This window comes from Hermetia illucens, chromosome 2 (assembly GCF_905115235.1).
Source record: "Hermetia illucens chromosome 2, iHerIll2.2.curated.20191125, whole genome shotgun sequence".
In the NCBI taxonomy this organism is placed as follows: domain Eukaryota; kingdom Metazoa; phylum Arthropoda; class Insecta; order Diptera; family Stratiomyidae; genus Hermetia; species Hermetia illucens.
In genome coordinates, this window is record NC_051850.1 from 70,549,818 (window position 1) to 70,570,908 (window position 21,091).

Here is a 21,091-nt window from a genome sequence, read left to right on the forward strand (position 1 = left end):
CATACTTGGCTCCAGCCGCAAAAAAAGTCTGAACGGCTGGTTTGACGATGAATGTAAGCTAGAAACGGAACGGAAGAATGCCACATACCGGGTAATGTGGCATTCTCAAAGGATGCGGGCACGCGCAGAGACTTATCACGAACTCCGTAGAGCGGAGAAGCGACTTCACAGACGGAAAAAGGAAGTCTGGCGGAACCAACAAATCTGTGAACTAGAAAAGTACAGGGAGCAACCGCACCAGGCGCGCAACTTTTACCAACAAGCCAGCAGAATGAAGCCTTATACACCTCGATGCTCATCCTGTCGAGACAAAGAGGGAAATTTGATTTCCGACAGAATGGGCATATTGGAGCGATAGGTTGAGTACTTTGATGAGCTACTGAACAACCAGAACATCGGCGAGTTGGAGGTCCCGCCAACTGAAGACGACGGATAAATACTGCCACCACCAAGTATAGGAGAAACAGTCCGTGCAATTCATCAGTTTAAAAATCATAAGTCGCCAGGAGCCGATGGAATTACAGCCGAATTGGTTAAATATGGAGGCGAGCAGTTACACCAAGTGGTTGATCAACTTGTACTCAAGGAATGGGACAGCGAATCAATGCCTGACGATTGGCAACGAGGCATTATCTGTCTCATACATAAAAAGGGAGATATCACACAGTGCAGCAATTATAGAGGTATCACTTTGCTGAGTATCATCTATAAGATATTCTCCTCTCTTGCTAGGCCGGGTAGCCCCATATGCTCAGAACATCATTGGCCTATACCAAAGAGGCTTCACTCCAGGCAAATCAGCAACAGATAAGATGTTCTCTCTGCGGCAAGCGATGGAAAAACTGCTGAAATATGACACCAGTTGCACCATCTATTCATCGACTTTAAAGTCGCCTATGATAGCATAGTCAGGGTAAAAGTGTAGGCCATGAGAGAATTCGATATCCCGACGAAGTTGATAAGACTGATTAGGCTGACCCTGACCAATGTGCGAGACCAGATAAAAGCAGCAGGATCAATCTCAAGACCATTCGACATCAATAACGGTCTACGACAAGGGGATGCCCTATCATGCGTCCTCTTTAACCTGGCACTCGCGAAAGTGATCCGTGATGCTGAGGTAAATGCAAGTGGTACGATCCTCTTTAAGTCCACCCAACTACTGGCCTATGCTGACGATATCGACATCATGGGAAGAACCACCCGAGACGTACCAACTGCCCTCATCCAGATCGAGCAGGCGGCAATCAGCGCGAGATCTTGGGCTGCACATCAATGAAGGTAAGACAAAAGATATGGTGGCAACGTTAGCACCAAAACCCAACCAACCAACACCAAACCGCACTGGTCAAACGGGAAGAATAAAGATAAGAGAATACAACTTTGAGACCGTTGACAATTTCGAAAATCACAACCGATAACAGCTGCGATCTTGAAATCCGCGCACGGTTGTTGTTAGCCAACAGAACCTATTTCTGCTTACAAAAAGTGTTCCGCTCGAAACGTCTCACCATAGGGTCAAAGCTCTAACTGTACAAGACAATGATTTTGCCAGTCCTCATGTATTCCTCGGAGACTTGGGTTCTTAGTAAGAAGAATTTAGAACTCTTGGCCGCGTTCAAGAGAAGAATCCTCCGAAGAATTTTTGGCCCCCTACATGAGAATGAACGATTCCGTAGCCTAGATAACGGCGAAATCTATTAGCGATACCATGACCGTCTGGTTGGGGATAAAATCCGGCTCAATAGGTTACGGTGGGCGGGTCACTTAATCAGTATGGATGAGGATGATCCCACCCGGAAAGTCTATAAGGGCAATATCTATGGTAGAAAAAGAAGAAGACAGAACCTGATGGCCGGTATATCTGGAGTTCCTTATTAAGGCAGGCCTAGACCGGATACGGCTTGTTGCGCCGTTAATGATGATGATGATGAATGCCGATATGGACTTACGGAATTCAGCTGTGGGGCTCAGCGTGCACATCTAACAACGAGTTGCCACAGAGAGCATAGTTATGATATATGCCAAGTTGCAGCGAATGATCACCCGTGCACCTTAGCATATGAAAAACGAAAACATCCACAGGGACCTTCAAATTGCGACAATGAGAGAAGAGATCTCATTCCAAGTGACAAAATACAAAGCAAGGTTACCTTCCCACTCTAACCCCTTAAGTCAGGAGACTGATACGAAAGCCTAGTGAAAGTCGATTGAAAAAAAATTAGCATTCTAAAATGTAAATAAAGACAAATAAAAAGTTCTGTTTGTAGACTAATGTGTAATTTAACTTTGAGAATAATGTATTCTATAGCACCGGCGAAGAGTACATCTGAATTTTAGCTCTAAGATTTGAAAACTTATTGGAAGTTTCTATTTAGAAAGATTCGATGAAATAAATATATCGTTTAAAAAAAATAAGGAATGGCAAAATCTCTGTTTTGTACTGTAAGAGCTTTGACGAGAGACGTTTCGAGCAGAACATTTTGTGTAAGCTAAAATAGACTGTTTACTGCCAATAACCATACGCGAATTTCATCATCGTATTTGTGGCCGGTTGTCATTTTTGTCTTTAGATAAGAACAAGTCGGGAAACCGGAAGCTGGGTGCTTCAGGTATGAAAGGTTTTGTTTGCTTCTTCTGTGAGTATATTTGAGTGTAGAGCTATCCCATTTGTACGTAGCTCGTTATCTATATGCATTTAGCATGTCAGATTTAGTAGTTCCTGTTGTAAATTTACACGGAAAAGACAACTTTGAGCTACTGTAACTTTGTTACTAATAGTATGATTTTGATGGAGATAATATGCTTCATATTATATTTTATTCTACTACCAACTTTTATAGCTCTGAAATAAACTTAACGGGGTTTTTACTCCATTTTCCCAAAAACATGGTAATATACTATTATTAACTTAATTTGAACAGATATCGATATGGAGAGTATTTCGAGGCTGGGCACCATATAGAGGCAGCTTCATGAATTTTTTCAGATTTTTTGGTTTGGGAGGTTTCTGAGAATGGGTCCGTTAAAGAAATCATTTGGAAACAAAGCCTTAAAAATTGTCAACAGTTTCAAAGTTGTATTTTCCTATCCCTATTGTTTTCAGTTGGTCAATGCCGTCTGATGTTGTGGTTTATTTCGTTTTTGGTACTCAGGTTAAAAGGGAGACATTATATGACATCCCCTTTTCATAGACTGTTTTGGTGGTAAAAGCCCTCGAGAGGTATCCTTGTCCTATTATTTGTTCTCGAAGTCGTAGAAGACATGGGACAACTGATGCCCATACTCCAATAGTTCTTTCAACACTTGCCACAGAGAGAAAATAGGATATTTTGCCTAGAGTGTAGCCTGTTTGGCATAGACCGATGATGTTCTGGGCGTATGGGGCGATCCGACCTGGCAGGATAGCGGAGAATAATTAATAGCACTCAGCAACGTGATACCTCTATAATTGCTGCCGGATATCCGTTTTATGTATAGAACCTTGAGCATAAGTTGATAATCCGCTTGATGTAGTTTGTAGCCTCCATATTAGGTCAGCTACAATTCCATCGTTTCTTGGCGATTTATGATTGTTAAGCTGATACATTGCACGGTGTGTTTCGTCCGTGCCTGGTGGTGGCAGCAGCAGAAACTTGCTTTCCTAAAATCACTAGAAAAGGGAATGGATTTTTCTTATTCATATCTTCGTTTCGAACTGTGACATTCTTCAATTATTCCTTGAATCGACATCGTTTGCTTTTTCTCGCTGTCCTTAGGTAAGAGGATAACTTAAAAGTGATGGTTAATTTGGTTTTTCAAAAGCGAAATTCTTGAATTAATTTGATTTGATCTTTCCTTAGTAACCTACTTTTTCGATAAACTGAAACATCAAATTGATCCATTAAACGAATACAATGTTATATTGTTTCCCTACTATTACTACCATCTTTCTAAACCTAAATCAGCCTGAACTTCTTTAGTTATTTTTTCAAGAAGAAATGCTTCAAGATAAATCACAGTTTCCTTGCACATAGAAATAACGACATACAGTACTGGGCAAAAAAATTCGATCAGTAGAAAAATCTGATTTTTGAGAAAAAATATCGAGCTGATAAAAAAAGAAAATGTGGGGTTTTTTTTGTATTGATATTTTGCACTAAAAATAATTGTTGGAGAAAAAAGAACCTATATAAAATTTTCCAGAAGGGAATTTTATTCAAAATTAGTCAGCTTTACGAAAAATAAGTAAATTTTATTTAGGTTTCATCATATCAATCACAAAATTCGTCGTATCCCAATAAATTTTTTTGTTGTTTGTTTCATTAATAACTAAATAATAAACTCATAATTGTTTAATTAGTATTTTGTTGCACCTCCTTTTGCCATAATTACGGCTCTAATCTTTGCTGGCATAACTCCGCCATGCTATTAACATAGTATGCTGGTCCCAAGCCCAGGTAAAGGAGGAGGGTTTGAGGCAACGAACTCTGTACTATCCTCAGTTAACAAAACTAAAATGCTGAGATCAGGGAAAGAGATAGAGTATAGTTGGAGTTATTCTACTATGCTAAATCCTACCTGATCTCTCTTGGTGACAGGCCCCGCGACAGGTCGACCAAGAAAATGCATACAATGTCGTTACAAACATGATGATCGGATTGAGTCACAAGCCTCGAAGAAATGCTAGGGCGTCCACCTCAGTCGACGCGGCAGGACGGGTCTCGGTCCTGTCGAGAAATGGACACAGGTTCTTCACGTATGGACGGCGTCAGGACATAAGCAAGTTAGTTCGACCACAACGAACAAAACAAATACGTGTCTGCACGCTAAATGTTGGTACCCTAACTGGAAAGACCGAGGAACTGGAACCCTTCGGAAAAGGGGCATTGATATCTGCGCTCTGCAAGAAACCCGATGGTCTGTTGCCAAAAGCTGCGACATTGAACGCGAACGCGGTAAAAATGGCTACAAACTTTTCTATTTTGGCAACCCACACTCTCAATATGATGTTGGCATTGCCATCTCAGAGGGTTTCCGTGATGCCATTAAAGAAGTCGAACGATTTGATGATCAGCTGATGAAGCTCACCATTGTATCAGCTGATCACAATATTCACTTCTTCACCGCGTACGCACCACAGACAGGTTGTCCTGATGCCGAGAAAGATGCCATCTGGCAACTTCTCGATGAAAAGACTTGTCACGTGCCTGCTGACGACTATATAATCATTACCGGCGACCTTAATGGTAATGTGGGTGAAAAGGCAGACGGTAACAGGTACCATGGGGGGAAAGGGTTCGGAGCGCGCAATGAGGGTGGGAAGCGAATAATCGATTTTGCGGACACCCATGACCTTGTACTTATAAATACATGGTTCATCAAACGATTGTCTCATCTTCCTACATTTTATAGTGGGAATAGTAAAACGCAAATCGACTATATTCTAATAAGACGCCAACATTTTACCACTGTCACTGATTGCAAAGTCGTTCCCTATGAGACCATCGCACCTCAACATCGGCTGTTGATTGCCGTTCTGCGAATTAAGCCACCGATAAAACAGCGTGAGGAACGCACTGGCCCGCCACGCATTAAATCGTGGCGATTTGGAGAGAAGAAAGAAGAAACGATCTCACTCATACGATTGCCGACCATTACGAAAGTGGAAGAATCGTGGAACCAAATGAAAGACACGATCCACAAAGCGGCCTCTACAACCCTCGGGGTCACCAAGCCGGATAAGCGGTACATCAACCGAGATACTTGGCTTTGGAATGATGATGTTGAAATTAAGGTCCGTGGAAAAAAACGCCTCTACCACAAATTTCTCGACGATAAAACGCCTGCTAATTGGCAAATTTATAAGAATGCCAACCGGGAAGCAAAGAAAGCGGTCGCTGTCACCCGAGCGAACCATTTCAAAAATCTTTACAATAAACTGGACACTCGGGATGGCGAGGGTGATCGGTATCGATTTGCTAAAAGCCGTAATGAACACACGCAGGATATCGAACACTTCCGTTGCGTTAATGACAAGAATGGTACTTTGCTTACCAACCGTCGAGACGGAACGGATAGATGGCGAGAATACTTCGAGCAGATTTCAACTGAAGAATTTGCTCATCCTCCACTTCCACAATCATTGCCGACATTTGGACCAGTTCCACCAGCCAGCGCAACTGAAGTCGAAGAGGCAATAAAACAAATGAAATCGGGGAAAGCCACAGGACCTGAAGACATCGCATCTGAACTCTGGAACCCAACACGGTGGCTCAGTGAATTCTTTAACCGGGTTATTCAGGAAGGAATAACACCATCTGACTGGCAAGAAAGTACCACTGTTCCAATATGGAAATAGAAAGGTAGTCCAGCAGAATGTTCAAATTACGGTCCGATCCAGTTAGTTTCCCATTCCATGAAGATTTTTGAACGCATTCTTGACAACCGTATTCGTGAAATCGTTGAAATAACCGTGAATCAAGCCGGATTTGTTAAGAACTGCGGAACTACTGACGCAATGCACGCTGCGCGGTTACTCATGGAGAAACATCGTGAGAAGCATTGCCCTCTTTACATTGCTTTTCTGGATCTAGAGAAAGCGTTTGACCATGTACCACACGAACTCATCTGGTATGCTTTACGGCAACACTTAGTGCCAGAAGAACTCGTGCGCTGGGTTCAATTGCTCTACCACGATCCGAAAAGTAAAGTTCGAAGTATGGCGGGTGTATCAAAACCGCTTCGTGTCTCTGTTGGTGTTCATCAAGGAAGCGCCTTCTCACCACTCCTCAGCGGCAGTGATCTGGCCAGAACTGAGCGATTTAAATACCTCGGGTCAACGATATCAGCCAATGGAGAACTGAAATTGCTTCACGCATTAACGCAACCTGGATAAATGGCGTTCCACAACTGGTGTTCTTTGTGATCGACGTATCAACGAACGTCTCAAATATAAAATTTACCGCAATGTCGTCCGTCCTGTCGCTCTCTATGGTTCTGAGTGTTGGCCGACTATAAAAGACAATGAACGGCGTCTTGCGGTAATGGAGACGAAGATGTTACGTTGGACTAGTGGCGTCACACGTTTAGATCATATTCGAAATCAGGATATTCGCGATCGTTATGGGGTTGCACCGATCGTGGAAAAGTTGGGAGAGAGGCGTCTTCAATGGTATGGTCACGCATGCTAAAGAGAATTCACTTGCCAAGATTGGTCTGAAAATCGAAGTCGATAGTAAACGACCAAAAGGCAGGCCTAAACAACGGTGGCTTGATGCGCTGGATGGGGATTTGAAAGCCTCGAGATTGCACCCAGATCAGGCATTCGATAGAGCCAAATGGCGCAACCGATCACGACGAGCCGACCCCGCTTGTTAACGGGACAAAGGCTGAAGAAGAAGAATCTTCGCTGGCATTGATGAAATAAGATAAATAAGACTTCATCATTCCACTTCCTTAAGAGGATTAAATCAAGCTCATGTTGGGTTTCCGGCTTCTGTTCAGCTACCTTTTTCTTCATTAGTGCCCTAATTCTATAGGATTTAAATCCGAGCTGCTCCCGGGCCAGGTCAACTGCCTTACTGCGTTTTCGGCCAAAGCAAGTAAGGCCAAATAATTGGAAAACCTTCAAGATAGAAGTTTTATAAACAGCTAGAGAAAATAAAAAAAAATTATTACTTACAATGAAGGACCTGTGACAAGACGCAGAATCGCCTTGGAACATGACCCCACTTGAATACTGATATTGCTCTTCAATTCAAGCTATCAGATGCTCCTCCAAGATTTGTTTAAAGGATGCACCATTGACTCCTCCATAAATTAATGAAAGTCCTTTCACACCATGAAATGAAAAGCCGCCCTAGATCATCCTGCTCACCGATTGGTGCACTGTGGTCTGAATACACTGTATCGGTCACCTGATCTTCTCCATAAGTAGTGAATCCCATCCGACACAAAAATATTAAATTGGGAATCATCGGAGAATACCACAGTTTGTCACTCTTCCAGGGTCCAATTTTCGTGGTCCTTTGCCCATAAATAGCGTTGCTTCCGCATTCTTCCATTTAAAAAAGTTGTCTTTGCGGAACGTCGGCCATGAAATCCGCCCTCTTTGAGCTCTCGACGAACAATTGTAATGTTTTTTAATGTTGGATGAGCTTTTAAACCGATCCCGAAGACAGAATCACCGCACCAGTCTGTCTTTGGCTGATGTTGTCAGCCTTCCAGAAATCCGTTTCCGAGCAGTCGACCCAGTGGCCGGGAATTCTTTAAAAAAAATCAGCTACAAAGGACTGACTAAAGGCCACAACGACCGCTATTTGTTGTGTGCTATATTGTTTATGAAATAACGTAATTATTTCTCCTTTGTCGATATCACTCATTCTACGTGTTTTTGCATACAATCTAACGGTACAAATGCTTTCCTCACATCGGTATTTATACAACAACAAAAAAACTGCTTCTCAATTCAACTTAAAATAACGGACCTACGCGAGATTAAGTAGGGCGCACTTAACTGGCCGGATTTTTTACCCAGTACTGTATTTATATGATTTACATATATAATATACATATAACTAGTAAGGCCCTATGCTTTACTACCAAGCCATACATATTTTTTTATATTTTTATGAAGACTGCAAATGTCCCCCTATCATTATTTGGATACTCTCTCGTATATATGATTAGGAATAAGTAAAAATTGAGGTTATTTACCCGTCGTGTTACAGATGGATCCTTGCTCACTACTGACATTAAGTGTCCCAATAAATTCTTTGTTCTTCGCAATCGAATTCGAACATTTGTCGCTCTGGTCCACTCCTGTAGAGCCGTTGAATTGAAGTAGTCGTTTGCTGAAGGCCGGTTATTTAAAAGCATTACAGGTATCTGTAATATATAAACATATTACTTGATAATATCATTTCTGATCGAATTTAATAATAAATTCCTACTTCGCCATTTTCAAGCGGAACGATTTTCGAGTACTCCGTTGTGCAGATTACGTCATTGTCATTTGTAATAGGCTTCAGACTATCTTTTCCAAAATATGTTTCACAATCTGCGGCAGTGTCTGAAAAATGTTGCCATGGTTCCCATGTTTTCCCATAATCAGTTGATTTTTCTAGAGACCAAAGACCTGGTCGCGGTGAATTTCCCATCCGAATGTATAAGTAGGCGACGTGGAATTCCTAGAAAAAAAAGTTGCTTATTTTATTTTCATAAATAAATTCCCTAAGTCGCGACTTCTCATATATGTACCATATCCAGACAGAAAATTTACATTCGAAATTCTCTTATGACTACCAATAGTAACAATAATATAATAAACAAATTGGGGGACAGGGAGCCGTACGAACTAGATATGAAAGGTTTTGCGCTTTTTATGTGAGTTATCTTAAGTTCACGGCAAAAAGTTATCTAATTACGAATTTAATCGTGCACTATTTTTCAAGAACCGTTTACAATTACATATATAGTTAAAGAAACTACTTTACTGATAAAAGTCCACACCCGTTAAAATTTGACTTCACCGTGAGAGTTGAGTGTCATTTAGCAAAAATGCAGAAGTCCATTTATGATAAAACAGATATAAACTAGTCGGAAAACCAGAAGCTAGACGCTTCTTACACGAGGAACTTTCAATGTACGCTTTTTATGTACTTCAAAGCTCAAATATGCTCCTTCTATACAAAAAAACATTCTCCATTACCGCTTATTATTGCGCACATATATATGTACAAATCTAAATTGTGTGCAAAAGCGGATATTGCTTGCATTCAGAACGTTCCTACAAATTTATTCAACTACCCGTAAATTACGTAGGCATATGGTATATGTTTTGTGAAATTGAGGCGGCCATTTAAAACCAAACGTCGGAATAAAAGAAGCTTCAGGTATAGAAGATTTTGTTTCATATTGCTTAAGAAATTTGCTATTCGTACATAGCCAACATTTCAAAATATTCCTTGATATATCCCACTCAACCGTTCATATCAGTTCACTTTATATGGTAATGACGTCATACACGTCTTAGATTGCAATAAATTCAGGGAAATAAACAATTTCGGCCTTCCATAACTTTGTTAATAGTAGTTGGATTTCCTTCAAACTTTCCAAAATTATGTACTTTTTTATTACTTACAACAGTAACACAACTTGCATTTCTAGGATGAACTCCGTTAAATATTACTGACTTTATTTGAGCAGGTATCGAAATGCGACCCGGGAAAGACAGCGCAGAATGAAGATAACATCGGGAGCGGCTTAAGAGATTTATCCTTGGTCGGGACCTTTGGAACGCCTTATATGATATTCTTCTGCGACTCGAGATGCCTGATGACTCGTACGTGGTCGGATTCGGGGATAATGTTGCGGCACTGGTTACGGCACGAAAGGGTTGAGAAAGCTCAACACACACTGGGAATGGTGATGCGGTGAGTAAGCAGATGGATAGCTGAACATGGATTCTCCTTAGCTTTGGAGAAAACCGAAGTCGTACTGACTAAGCAGAGGATTCCCACAGTCCTCCTTATTCAAGCTGTTGAAACCATGATCTTGTCGAAGCCGGCGGTGAAGTACCTTGGCATCATAATAGACACGAAGATGAACTCCTTCGTGCAGATTCAATCGAAAACACGGTGAGGTTGACTATTACCTAACCCAGTTGCTCAGCGGACATGTGCATTTTCAATCTTGTCTGACACAATCGGAAAATCACGGTCACCTAACTGCATTTATTGCAAGGATGTGATGGATGATGCCTGTTACACATTTTTCTTCTGCAAAAGGTGAGAGTGACATCGACATCACCTCCGAGAGAAAGGTATCTTGCGTTCCCGAACATCATAATTGAAGCCATGCTGCAAAGCGAGGACACGTGGAGCCGAATGGTACGTTACACTCAAAGCATTCGTAAGGCGAAGAAAAAAAGGATGGATAAGAGAAATGCAGAAATGAATCCATCCTATACTAAATAGGCCAGGAAGTAATGTGCCAAACGGTTCCGGATCAGAGTCCTAGACACCGCAGGGGATGATTTAGCCGATAGTTTGCCTGAGACACGAGTCCGACACGCTTAAATGCGTGTCACCCTTCCACACAAAACCTTCAAAATGGACATCGATCTCAATAATCTAAATTTTCACTTCGCGCTTCATACTTTCGTTTTCACCCCGCCAATTTTGGTAGCTTAATTCTGGTTGCTTTGCATTTTACTCAAATTTTTCTCAATCATTTTAATTGCTTTATTGAGACTAAGGCTTGAAGAGAAGATTAGCTTGCCATCGTGTATTCATTGTTTATGCAATTTTCCCAACTACAAGGGCTCTTAGTATCTCAGATGATTTTATCTACTTTATTGTGTTTTAGAGGGCAGTAAATTCAAGTGAAATAAAAACAAGTCGGAATACCGGAAGCTCGCGCTTCGGGTATAAAGGTTTTGTGTTCATCTTATGTGAGAAACTTCAACGCACATTTTTCTGTCCGTATATAGCTACAAATCCAACATAATCCTTCATATTTTCCAAACTACGAGACATACGTACTTATTATAGCCATAGATATGACGCTCACCCTAAACAAACAAACTGCCTATTACCGAATACTGTACACATACATATATGCACGTATATAAATTGATCGTACCCATATTTCCGATTTACTTTTTATATCTATTTGAATTAGGCACTACCCGCAAAGTTCATTAGCACGCATCTATTATATACCTACATACACACATGTCTGGCTGACAAATAACTAAAAAACTAAAACAAAATAATTCTCTGCGACTCAATTCATAAAACTCATTTCGTTGTTGTATTGACGAATTGATATGTGATGATGACGTCATGCAGGTTGTAGAGTGCACGAAATTCACAAAAAATTGTAAAGTTTCACCCCCTATAACTTTGTTAATAATAGTTGAATTTTCTTCAAACTTGACCAAACTGTGCATTAAGTTCTTCATTACACGCATGCCCAATTTTGTACTTCTGGGATGAACATAAGGGGGGGTGCTGGGTAAATTTCTAAAATGTAGGAATATACTATTATTAACTTTATTTGTGCAGATATCGGAACCGGATATATTTTGAGGCCTAGATTTCGTAGAGATGCACCACTGTGATTTTTTTCAGATTTTTCGGTTGGATAGGTTCTGAGAACGAGACCTGTTACACTTTTTGTGGGTCATATTTTGAACCCTCACTCCCCTATGTTTCATCTAATATTTGAACCAGATTCGAAAAGTACTAATTGAGACCTTTCATTTGATACCCTACATGGCTACATTCTGTGAAAAAAAAATGTGTACCCTCCATTCACATGTATGGGGAGCCCCCCCTTAAACTTAACACAAGATGGCGCCACTTACTGCATGTAAAGGGATCACCAGATTACATACTCTCACCAATTTTCGTGACAATCGGTTTAGTCGTTTCCGAATAAATCGGGTGTGACAGACAGACAGACAGACAGACAGACGGACAGACGGACAGACAGACACCGTCTCGATTCTAATAAGGTTTTGTTTCACACAAAACCTTAAAAAGTGACCTATTATAACTTCGTTAGCAATAGTAGCATTTCCAGCAAACCCGATATTATGCTCTCTATCATGGTTTATCCTTATGCCAGATTTCTTGCATCTAGAAAGAATTTAAGGGGATTTTTTTGATAATCTTCTAAATTACAATCATATACTATTATTAACTTTATTTGAGATATCGGAGTGGGATGTATTTCGAGGCCTAGATTTTGTATAGGTGCATTATCGTGATTCTTTGGTTGGATAGGTTCTGAGAACGAAACCTGTTACACCTCAAGGTAGTTACATTCCAGATCCCAACTACCTCATTTTCCAACTGATATGGAAAGGTAGCTCAGTTTTGGAAAGTTCTAGCCGTTTAAATTGTTATCCCAAATCATCGTATTCTGACAAAAAAAATGTACACTCCTTTTCAGATATATCGGGAACCCCTTCTTAAATTGAACACAAGATCATGCTACTCATTGCATATAAAGGGATTCACACTACAGGTCCTCATCAAATTTCGTGACAATAATTCCAATCGTTTCTGAGTAAATTTGGACAGCCATATCTAATCGATTTTAATATGGTTTCATATTATACAAAGTGAGGCGGGTTTTCCGGTCAATTTCAAAAATTTGATAATATACTTTTGTTTGATAATTGAAAATGAGCCCGATCTGATTTTAAGTTCTGTTTGACTTGCGAGATGACTGCACCAGAGTTTCATAGTCTGGTTTACGTTGAGGCTATCACAGTTATTCGTCTCCACAATCAACATCTTGAGAGAATAACAAGGATATATTGCTGAGTTACCCAACTTTCTTCAGCCTTTGTGCCATTCACAAGCGGGGTCGGCTCGTCGTGATCGGTTTCGCCATTTGGCTCTATCGAATTCCTGATCTGGCTGCAATCTCGAGGCTTTTAAATCCCCCTCCAGCGTATCAAACCACCGTTGTTTCGGCCTGCCTTTTGGACGTTTACCATCGACATCGACCAACCTTCGCAAGTGAATTCTCGTTAGCACGAATTGTGTGACCATACCATCGAAGACGCCTCTCTCGCAACTTTTCCACGATCGGTGCAACCCCATATCAATCGCGGATGTCCTCATTTCGGATGTGATCAAAACGTGTCACGCCACCAGTTCAACGCAACATTTTCGTCTCCATTACCGCAAGACGCCGTTCATTGTCTTTTATAGTCGGCCAAAACTCAAAACCATAAAGAGCGACAGGACGGACGACATTGCGGTAAATTTTACCGCACGATCGCACGATCGACGTATCAACGTATGTCTCAAATATACGTTGATACGTCGATCACAAAGAACACCAGTTGTGGAACGCCACTTCATCCAGGTTGCGTTAATGAGTGAAGCAATTTCATAACGCAGTTCTCTATTGGCTGATAGCGTTGACCCGAGGTATTTAAATCGCTCAGTTCTGGCCAGATCACTGCCGCTGACAGTGATTGTGCCTGTTTCATGGGGGTCGGTCGTCAAAAATTCAGTTTTGTTTAAATTCAATCTGAGACCGTGTTGCATGAGGCGATCATTCCATTTTTGAACAAGTTGCTGCTATCAGATGCTAGGAAAACATCATCTGCATAAAGCAGTGTGTAGAGCGCTGGACGTTGGATAGCCCGTGTGACTGTGTCCATAACAAGAACAAAGAGGAGTGGTGAGAGGGCGCTTCCTTGATGAATACCAACAGAGACACGAAGCGGTTTTGATACACCCGCCATACTTCGAACTTTACTTTTCGGATCGTGGTAGAGCAATTGAACCCAGCGCACGAGTTCCTCTGGCACGAAGTGTTGTCGTAAAGCATACCAGATGAGTTCGTGCAGTACACGGTCAGACGCTTTTTCTAGATCCAGAAATGCAATCTAAAGAGGGCGATGTTTCTCACGGTGTTTTTCCATGAGTAACCGCGCAGCGTGTATCGCGTCAGTAGTACCGCAGTTCTTAACGAATCCGGCCTGATTCATGGTTATTTCAACGATTTCGCGAATACAGTTGTCAAGAATGCGTTCAAAAATCTTCATGGTATGGGAAAGTAATCGGATCGGACGATGATTTGAACATCCTGCTAGACTACCTTTCTATTTCCATATTGGAACAGTGGTACTTTCTAGCCAGTCAGATGGTGTTCTTCCTTTCTAAATAACCCGGTTAAAGAATTCACTGAGCCACAGTGTTGGATGCCAGCCCTTCGTTTTCCAGAGCTCAGATGCGATGTCGTCAGGTCCTGTGGTTTTCCCCGATTCCATTTGTTTTATTGCCTCCTCGACTTCGGTTGCGCTGGCTGGTGGAACTGGTCCAAATGTCGGCAATGATTGTGGAAGTGGAGGATGAGCAAATTCTTCAGTTGAAATCTGCTCGAAGTATTCTCGCCACCTTTCCGTTGCGGCTCGACGGTTGGTAAGCAAAGTACCGTTCTTGTCATTAACGCAACAGAAGGGTTCGATATCCTGTGTGTGTTCATTACGGCTCTTAGCAAGTCGATACAGATCTCTCTCGCCATCCCGAGTGTCCAGTTTATCGTAAAGATTTTTGTAATGGTTCGCTCGGGTGACAGCGAATGCCTTCTTTGCTTCACGGTTGGCATTCTTATAAGTTTGCCAATTAGCAATCAGTGACAGTGGTAAAATGTTGGCGTCTTATGGGAATATAGTCGATTTGCTTTTTACTGTTGCTACTATAAAATGTAAAAAGATGAGATAATCATTTGATGAACCATATATTCATGATGGGTGTCCGCAAAATTCGATTATACCCAACTCTACAAAACAATCGAAACGTTGAAACAAGAGATAGGTCGAGTAACGGAACACACTTTAGAAAGTCACCGCCGTACATCATTATGCATAGATATGTTGGAGAAGTCATTGGAAACTACTTCCTTTTCAATGAAACACTAATCAGTTAAATATTCTAAGTACTTCCGATTTATTCTAATCAAAAGAGCTTTCAGCATAGTACAGATAACACTTTGTTCTTCCAAAGAGAATTTCACGACAATCTCAATATCTCCGGTCGGGACGGCAACCTTTATCTGTATCAGGCAGCAGATTCATGGAGAAGTGTTTGGAGTCAACCCAGCAACAGCGTGCGATGCATTCACTGGAATGATCATGTCTGATATAATCGAAGATGATGTTAAAGTAGCCCCTGAAAAAGCAGGTAATTAGCTAAAGGGATCAAGAGCACCCACAGAAGTCTAATTAATCGAAGCTGTTGAAGTAACCCTTGAAACGGCAGGTAATTAGCTAAAATGGCCAAGAACACTCACAGGGTATTAGCAAATTACTTTAATCAAACCACTGCTAATGTGACTCTATCATTTTTCATCAAATCTATAAGGTACAGAGCTTTGCCTTTCAAAATGTCGCTCATTTACTTGTCAGCGCAAATAATTGAAAACTATTTAGGGAGCAAGAATAATGTCCTTAAGGCTCAAAAAAATAACTGAGTTTCTATCAAAAACGAAATACCTTGACAGCTAGTTATATATGCATCGGATTCTAAGAATTCAAATCAGATAATAAAAACTTCTGAGAAGTACAACGATATCATTCTTGAAGCACAAGATATTACCCAAAAATCCAATGTAATATAACACTAATGCAATTGTGTAGATATTGTCAGCATAATTGCATTCAACACTATTCAATCGTACAGACACACGGTCAATGCAATTATATTACAAAAACCACAGTATATCTACTATAGGCAGTACCCTTACAAAAATGACCCCACTTGCAAATGTGGTTGCAGAAGCTTATCTGTACACATCAGAGACGCTAAACAAGGAAAAGGTATAATCTTCGTCAAATCGTATTGGTAAGAGAGAGATAGGTGAGCTTTTGCTATTCTGGTACTACGGCGTGATCACCCATATAGTAAAAAGTTGTTTCACGTATTCACTTATACATAAGCAAAAACTTGCCAATCTCACCAATACATTGGCAAGTCCGGGCGGTATGTCAAACACAGCTGATCGGGTTTTCGGCACATCTCACTCATGCTAAAGGGCAAAACAATTTGAAATCGTGTGTACTCGCACTGATTTCCTCCCTTGAGGGACAAGGGGGAGTGAGGTAGCTGTCTAGTATCTAACTGTGACAAAAACGATGCATGGGTATCGCTACTCTCTCAGTACTTATTACATTTTCACTCGAGGTGCTTGTCACTATTTTCAGTAGTCTAATTTCGTGGGTAAATAAAATGTTTTAAAGTGAAATAATAGTATTTTTCTAATTGAACCAAAGATAAAGACAATGTTCGCTGACAGTATTCGCTGCTACTACAAGTGATGCGCTTGTACAAAATCAACCCAATTATTGGGAAGTGATTGGGAAGAATTAGCATACGAAGCTATTGGTATCCTCACAGACATCAGAAGAGACACCAATCAGGCGTCAAATCCATCAAAGTGACTCTCTAAGTCCTCAGTATTTTTGTTTGGCATTAAATCTGTTGTACCACCTTACGCACAAAATTCAATTCAATTGCAACATGGCATATTGTTGAAATTTATATTAAAATAAATTATTTTCTTGGTTTCAATTAGGAAGTTATTTGCAGAAGATAAAAACACTGAAGAAGAGGACAGTTGGTCCACGAAATACGTATTTGTTTTAGGCACGTTTAGCCAATAAAACGGAAAAATATCTTCCAAGGCAATCTTTCAAATTATTTTTTTTTAACTTAACCAGCAGAGAATTGGATTTCATGCCAGTCCGGAAAAAGACCAACATAATAAAAGTGGAACCCATTCACGAAGGGCACATCGATTGTTTTGGCCAGATATAAACATCGAAATTTCCAAAAAATGCTTGGCTAATGATATATTGTTTTATGAGACAGAAGTATTCCTTACTTCAGAATGCTAAGTCCACTACGTCACAATCAGTTAGGCTCGGACGAACCTAGTTATTTAAACAAGTCGAAAACCGAAAAGTCAGCGCTTCAGGTATGAAAGGTTCGGTGTATTTATTACTTTAAGATTGTCTTGTAATCATGCAATAGCCTTCATGCCTGCAGCTAATTTCCGAAAAATATAGCTCCCCGCTATACCGGTACTATTATTAACTTTATTTTAGTAGATGTCGATGGGATATCGATTTTGTGACCTAGCATAATCGTATTTTATTTCTTCAGATTTTTGGGTTGGGTGGTTTCTAAGAATGGTTCTCTCATTTAAATGCTCAGTACCCTGAGTATATGTGTTCTACCCATCTCTTAGTGTGGGTAATGCGCGAGATACGTCAACGACACCAACGTGACCATTAGTTACGGCAACGATCCCAACGCGACCATCACATGCCGGGTAAATTTCTAAAATGTGGAAATATACTATTATCAACTTTATTTATGCAGATATCGGAACCGAATATATTTTGGGGCCTACATTTCGTAGAGATACACCACTGTGATTTTTTTTCAGATTTTTGGTTGGATAGGTTCTGAGAACGAGACCTGTTACACTTTTGGGGCGGTCATATTTTGAGCCCTCACTCCCCTATGTTTCACCCAATAACAAATATTGAACCAGTTTCGAGAAGTACTACTACTACTAAGAGACCTTTCATTTGATACCCCATGTGGCTACATTCTGTGAAGAAAAAAATTTGCACCCTCCATTGACATGTATGGGGAGCCCCCTTAAACTTAATACAAAATGACGCCACTTACTACATGTAAAGGGAACACCAGATTACATACTCTCACCAATTTTCATGGCAATCGGTTTAGCCGTTTCTGAGAAAAGTACCTGTGACAGACAGACGGACAGTGGCAGCTCTTCCATCAGGCGCGACCCCAGCTGGCGGATTGGGGCATACCTATTGTGTGTAAATGTGTGTTCATGCACTTTTCTTTTCTGACTGTGCATGGACTAGTGTTTGCTCATCTCTGGTGCGCGGACCAAAATGGCTATGGGAAGGATACCCAGAACATAAAACCACCATGGAAGACGAGAGAAGGAGTAAACTTACGGTGCAGGGGCTCGGAACCCCAGTACCGGCAGCTTTTGGGAGTGAGCAAGCGGGCTCTCGGTCGTCGATATCCCTCGACCGCAGGTGGTGGTCAACTTGGCCACCTTGGCATATAATGTTACAAATGATTTGGATCTGGAGAAGGAAGCATTCGAGCGAAGTACGACCTTACCGAGAACACCAGTAGCAAGAACAACCAAGGATGAACTGAAGACGGATCATTGGACAACAATGTTCAAGAGGCACGACAGCAAGAGGTACTCCAGGAACAATAAAAGGATCCATTCAAAAGAAGTTCATCAACTTTGAGATCTCCACCAATGCTAAAGACGATGAAGTTTAAAGTACAGGCAAGATCAATAACTGGCAAAAGTGAAACAGCGTATAAAAGGAGTAACCCTGTCGGGGCTTATAAGGAGCGGAGTCCCGATCCGGAGGAATTACCCTTTATCCAGCTTGGGGTAAAAATAGTTCAGCTGTCCGAGTTCATCAAAGACAAGCACAACGTGCACCAAGCCTTAAAGAATATGGTGAGAGCTATTAGAGTCCTCTATAATAGATCGCAGATGGAGGAAAAGATAGAAGGATACGCCGAACCCCGCTGTGCCAACAGTGTCACAAGCGACCCAAGTGAAGTGGGAAAAATAGGGGGATCCTTTAAATGATCAGCAGGCGCCTAAGAGAAAAAAAGGCGGACAGGAAACTCTGAAAACCAGCACTAATAGCTCTGAAGGAGGAAAGCGTACAGCGAATGTAGGAAAGTCGAACAGCGTGACGAAGCACAAGACGAACGAAAACGATGGATAGACAAAAAAGCGAAACGAAAAGCAAAAGTGCGAGCTCGTCCAGATGCGCAGAGATACTCAAAAAGGTCAAAGCAGATCCCGACCTAAAATATCTGAGCGGAAATGTGAACAGAATCCGAAGAACCCAGATCTCATGTTCGAGCTGAAAAGATCCAGCGTGGGCAAAGCTGATGACTTTCACACTCGGGTGAAGGACTCACTTGGGGAGAGTGCCGCAGTGCGTGCCCAAAAACATGAGATCTGCATACAATGTAAGGATCTCGATGAAATAACATCGAAAGCAGAAATTTGTACAATTCAAGTTGCAAGAACTTGCCGAGCGCAGAAGTTGTTGTCAGTCGGAAAAGTTCGGATTGGATGGATTGTCTGGCGTTTAAGAGAACAGACTTCACTAAAGAGGTGCTTTAAAAACCTCATGTTTGGGCACTGCACCAGCAACATTGATCGATCCGATCGATGGAGAAAGTGTGGGGAGAAGGGCCATATTGCCAGGGAGTGCAATAGGGACTCCAATTGCCTATTGTGCGAGGTGAAAAAGGGACAAGATAACTGACATATTGCCGGAAGTAGTAAATGTCCGGAATTTAGGAAGGTGCTCACTGCAATGAGCAAATGAGGTTTATTCAAACAAACCTGAATCATTGCAGGGTCGCTCAGGATTTACTTGAGCAGACAACGTTCGAATCTGAGATGGAAATCGCCATCATAAGTGAGCCGTACAGAAACCGTCACGGTGATTCGAAGCGTGCATGTCTGAGGGTATATCTCCAACGGCATGGAAGCGGCAGAAGTTGGTACTTCTAAACCTCCAGGTGAACCATCCTCATATCGACCCATATGTCTTTTGGACACTGTGGGGAAAATGTTAGAGCGGGTAATTTATAATAGATTACTCCCAGTTGTTGAGAGCCAAGGCGGCCTTTCAGATCAGCAGTATAGGGCGGTGAAAAAACGGAAGCGGTCCTCATCACTAAGCACCGGAAGAGAAATTATGCCTGTATTAGGATCGGGAATCATATCACTTTCAAGCCAACCATCAAATATTTGGGGGTGGTGATAGATAGGAAGCTCAGCTATAAGCAATAAGTGCAGTATATTTGCGATAAATTATCCACTGCTAGTATGGCCCTGGCGAGGATGATGTCGAATGTGGGAGGGCCACGGCATACCTCTAGGTTGCTTATCGCCAGGGTGGTGACGTCGATCATGCTCTGCAACCCCAGTTTGATGGGAGGCGTTGCGGATGTCAGTTAACACTAGCAAACTGAATGCAGTCTACAGGAGGACAGCTCTGAGGGTATGCTCTGCCTTCAGGACTGTCTCAGATGATGGAATGATGCCCATTGACATCTTGGCAGATGGGATGACGAACATAAACAACGCGAAACCAGCCTCTAATTATAATCTCACCCAGTTTCTCACGGGACATGGAAGATATCTCCAATACCTTCACAGGTTTAAATTGGAGACCTCACCCGATTGTCCAAATTGCGATGGAGTCCTAGAGGACCCAGAGCATGTATTCTTCCACTGTCCGAGATTTGTAGAAGAAAGGAGGAATTTAGAGGAGACTCTAGGAGAGGTGCTGGTACCAGAAAATCTGGTGCCGAAAATGCTAGCACACACTGCATAATCGCATCTACGTGCGCCGCATATAGAAGAAAGGTGACTAAGCTAGAGCGAGCTGCCTGCGCCCCGTGATGTAATACCTTATGGTGGTTCCGCGGAGCAGGAAGGAAGTCGGGGGTGGTTTTAGTGGGTAAAAATCCCACAC

The 21,091-nt window shown here is 41.6% G+C and overlaps 1 protein-coding gene across 1 annotated transcript in view; it reads right to left on the bottom strand.

Annotated features, from left to right (window-relative positions):
• The window catches only part of LOC119649577 (laminin subunit alpha), a 120,559-nt gene that overhangs the window by 60,765 nt on the left and 38,703 nt on the right, over positions 1–21,091 (bottom strand). Inside the window, exons 3-4 of the mRNA XM_038051781.1 lie at positions 8,934–9,170; positions 8,698–8,868 (exon numbers count right to left, since the gene is read on the bottom strand). Coding sequence (XP_037907709.1) covers positions 8,698–8,868; positions 8,934–9,170 — 408 coding nt within the window. The remainder of the gene's footprint in view (positions 1–8,697; positions 8,869–8,933; positions 9,171–21,091) is intronic.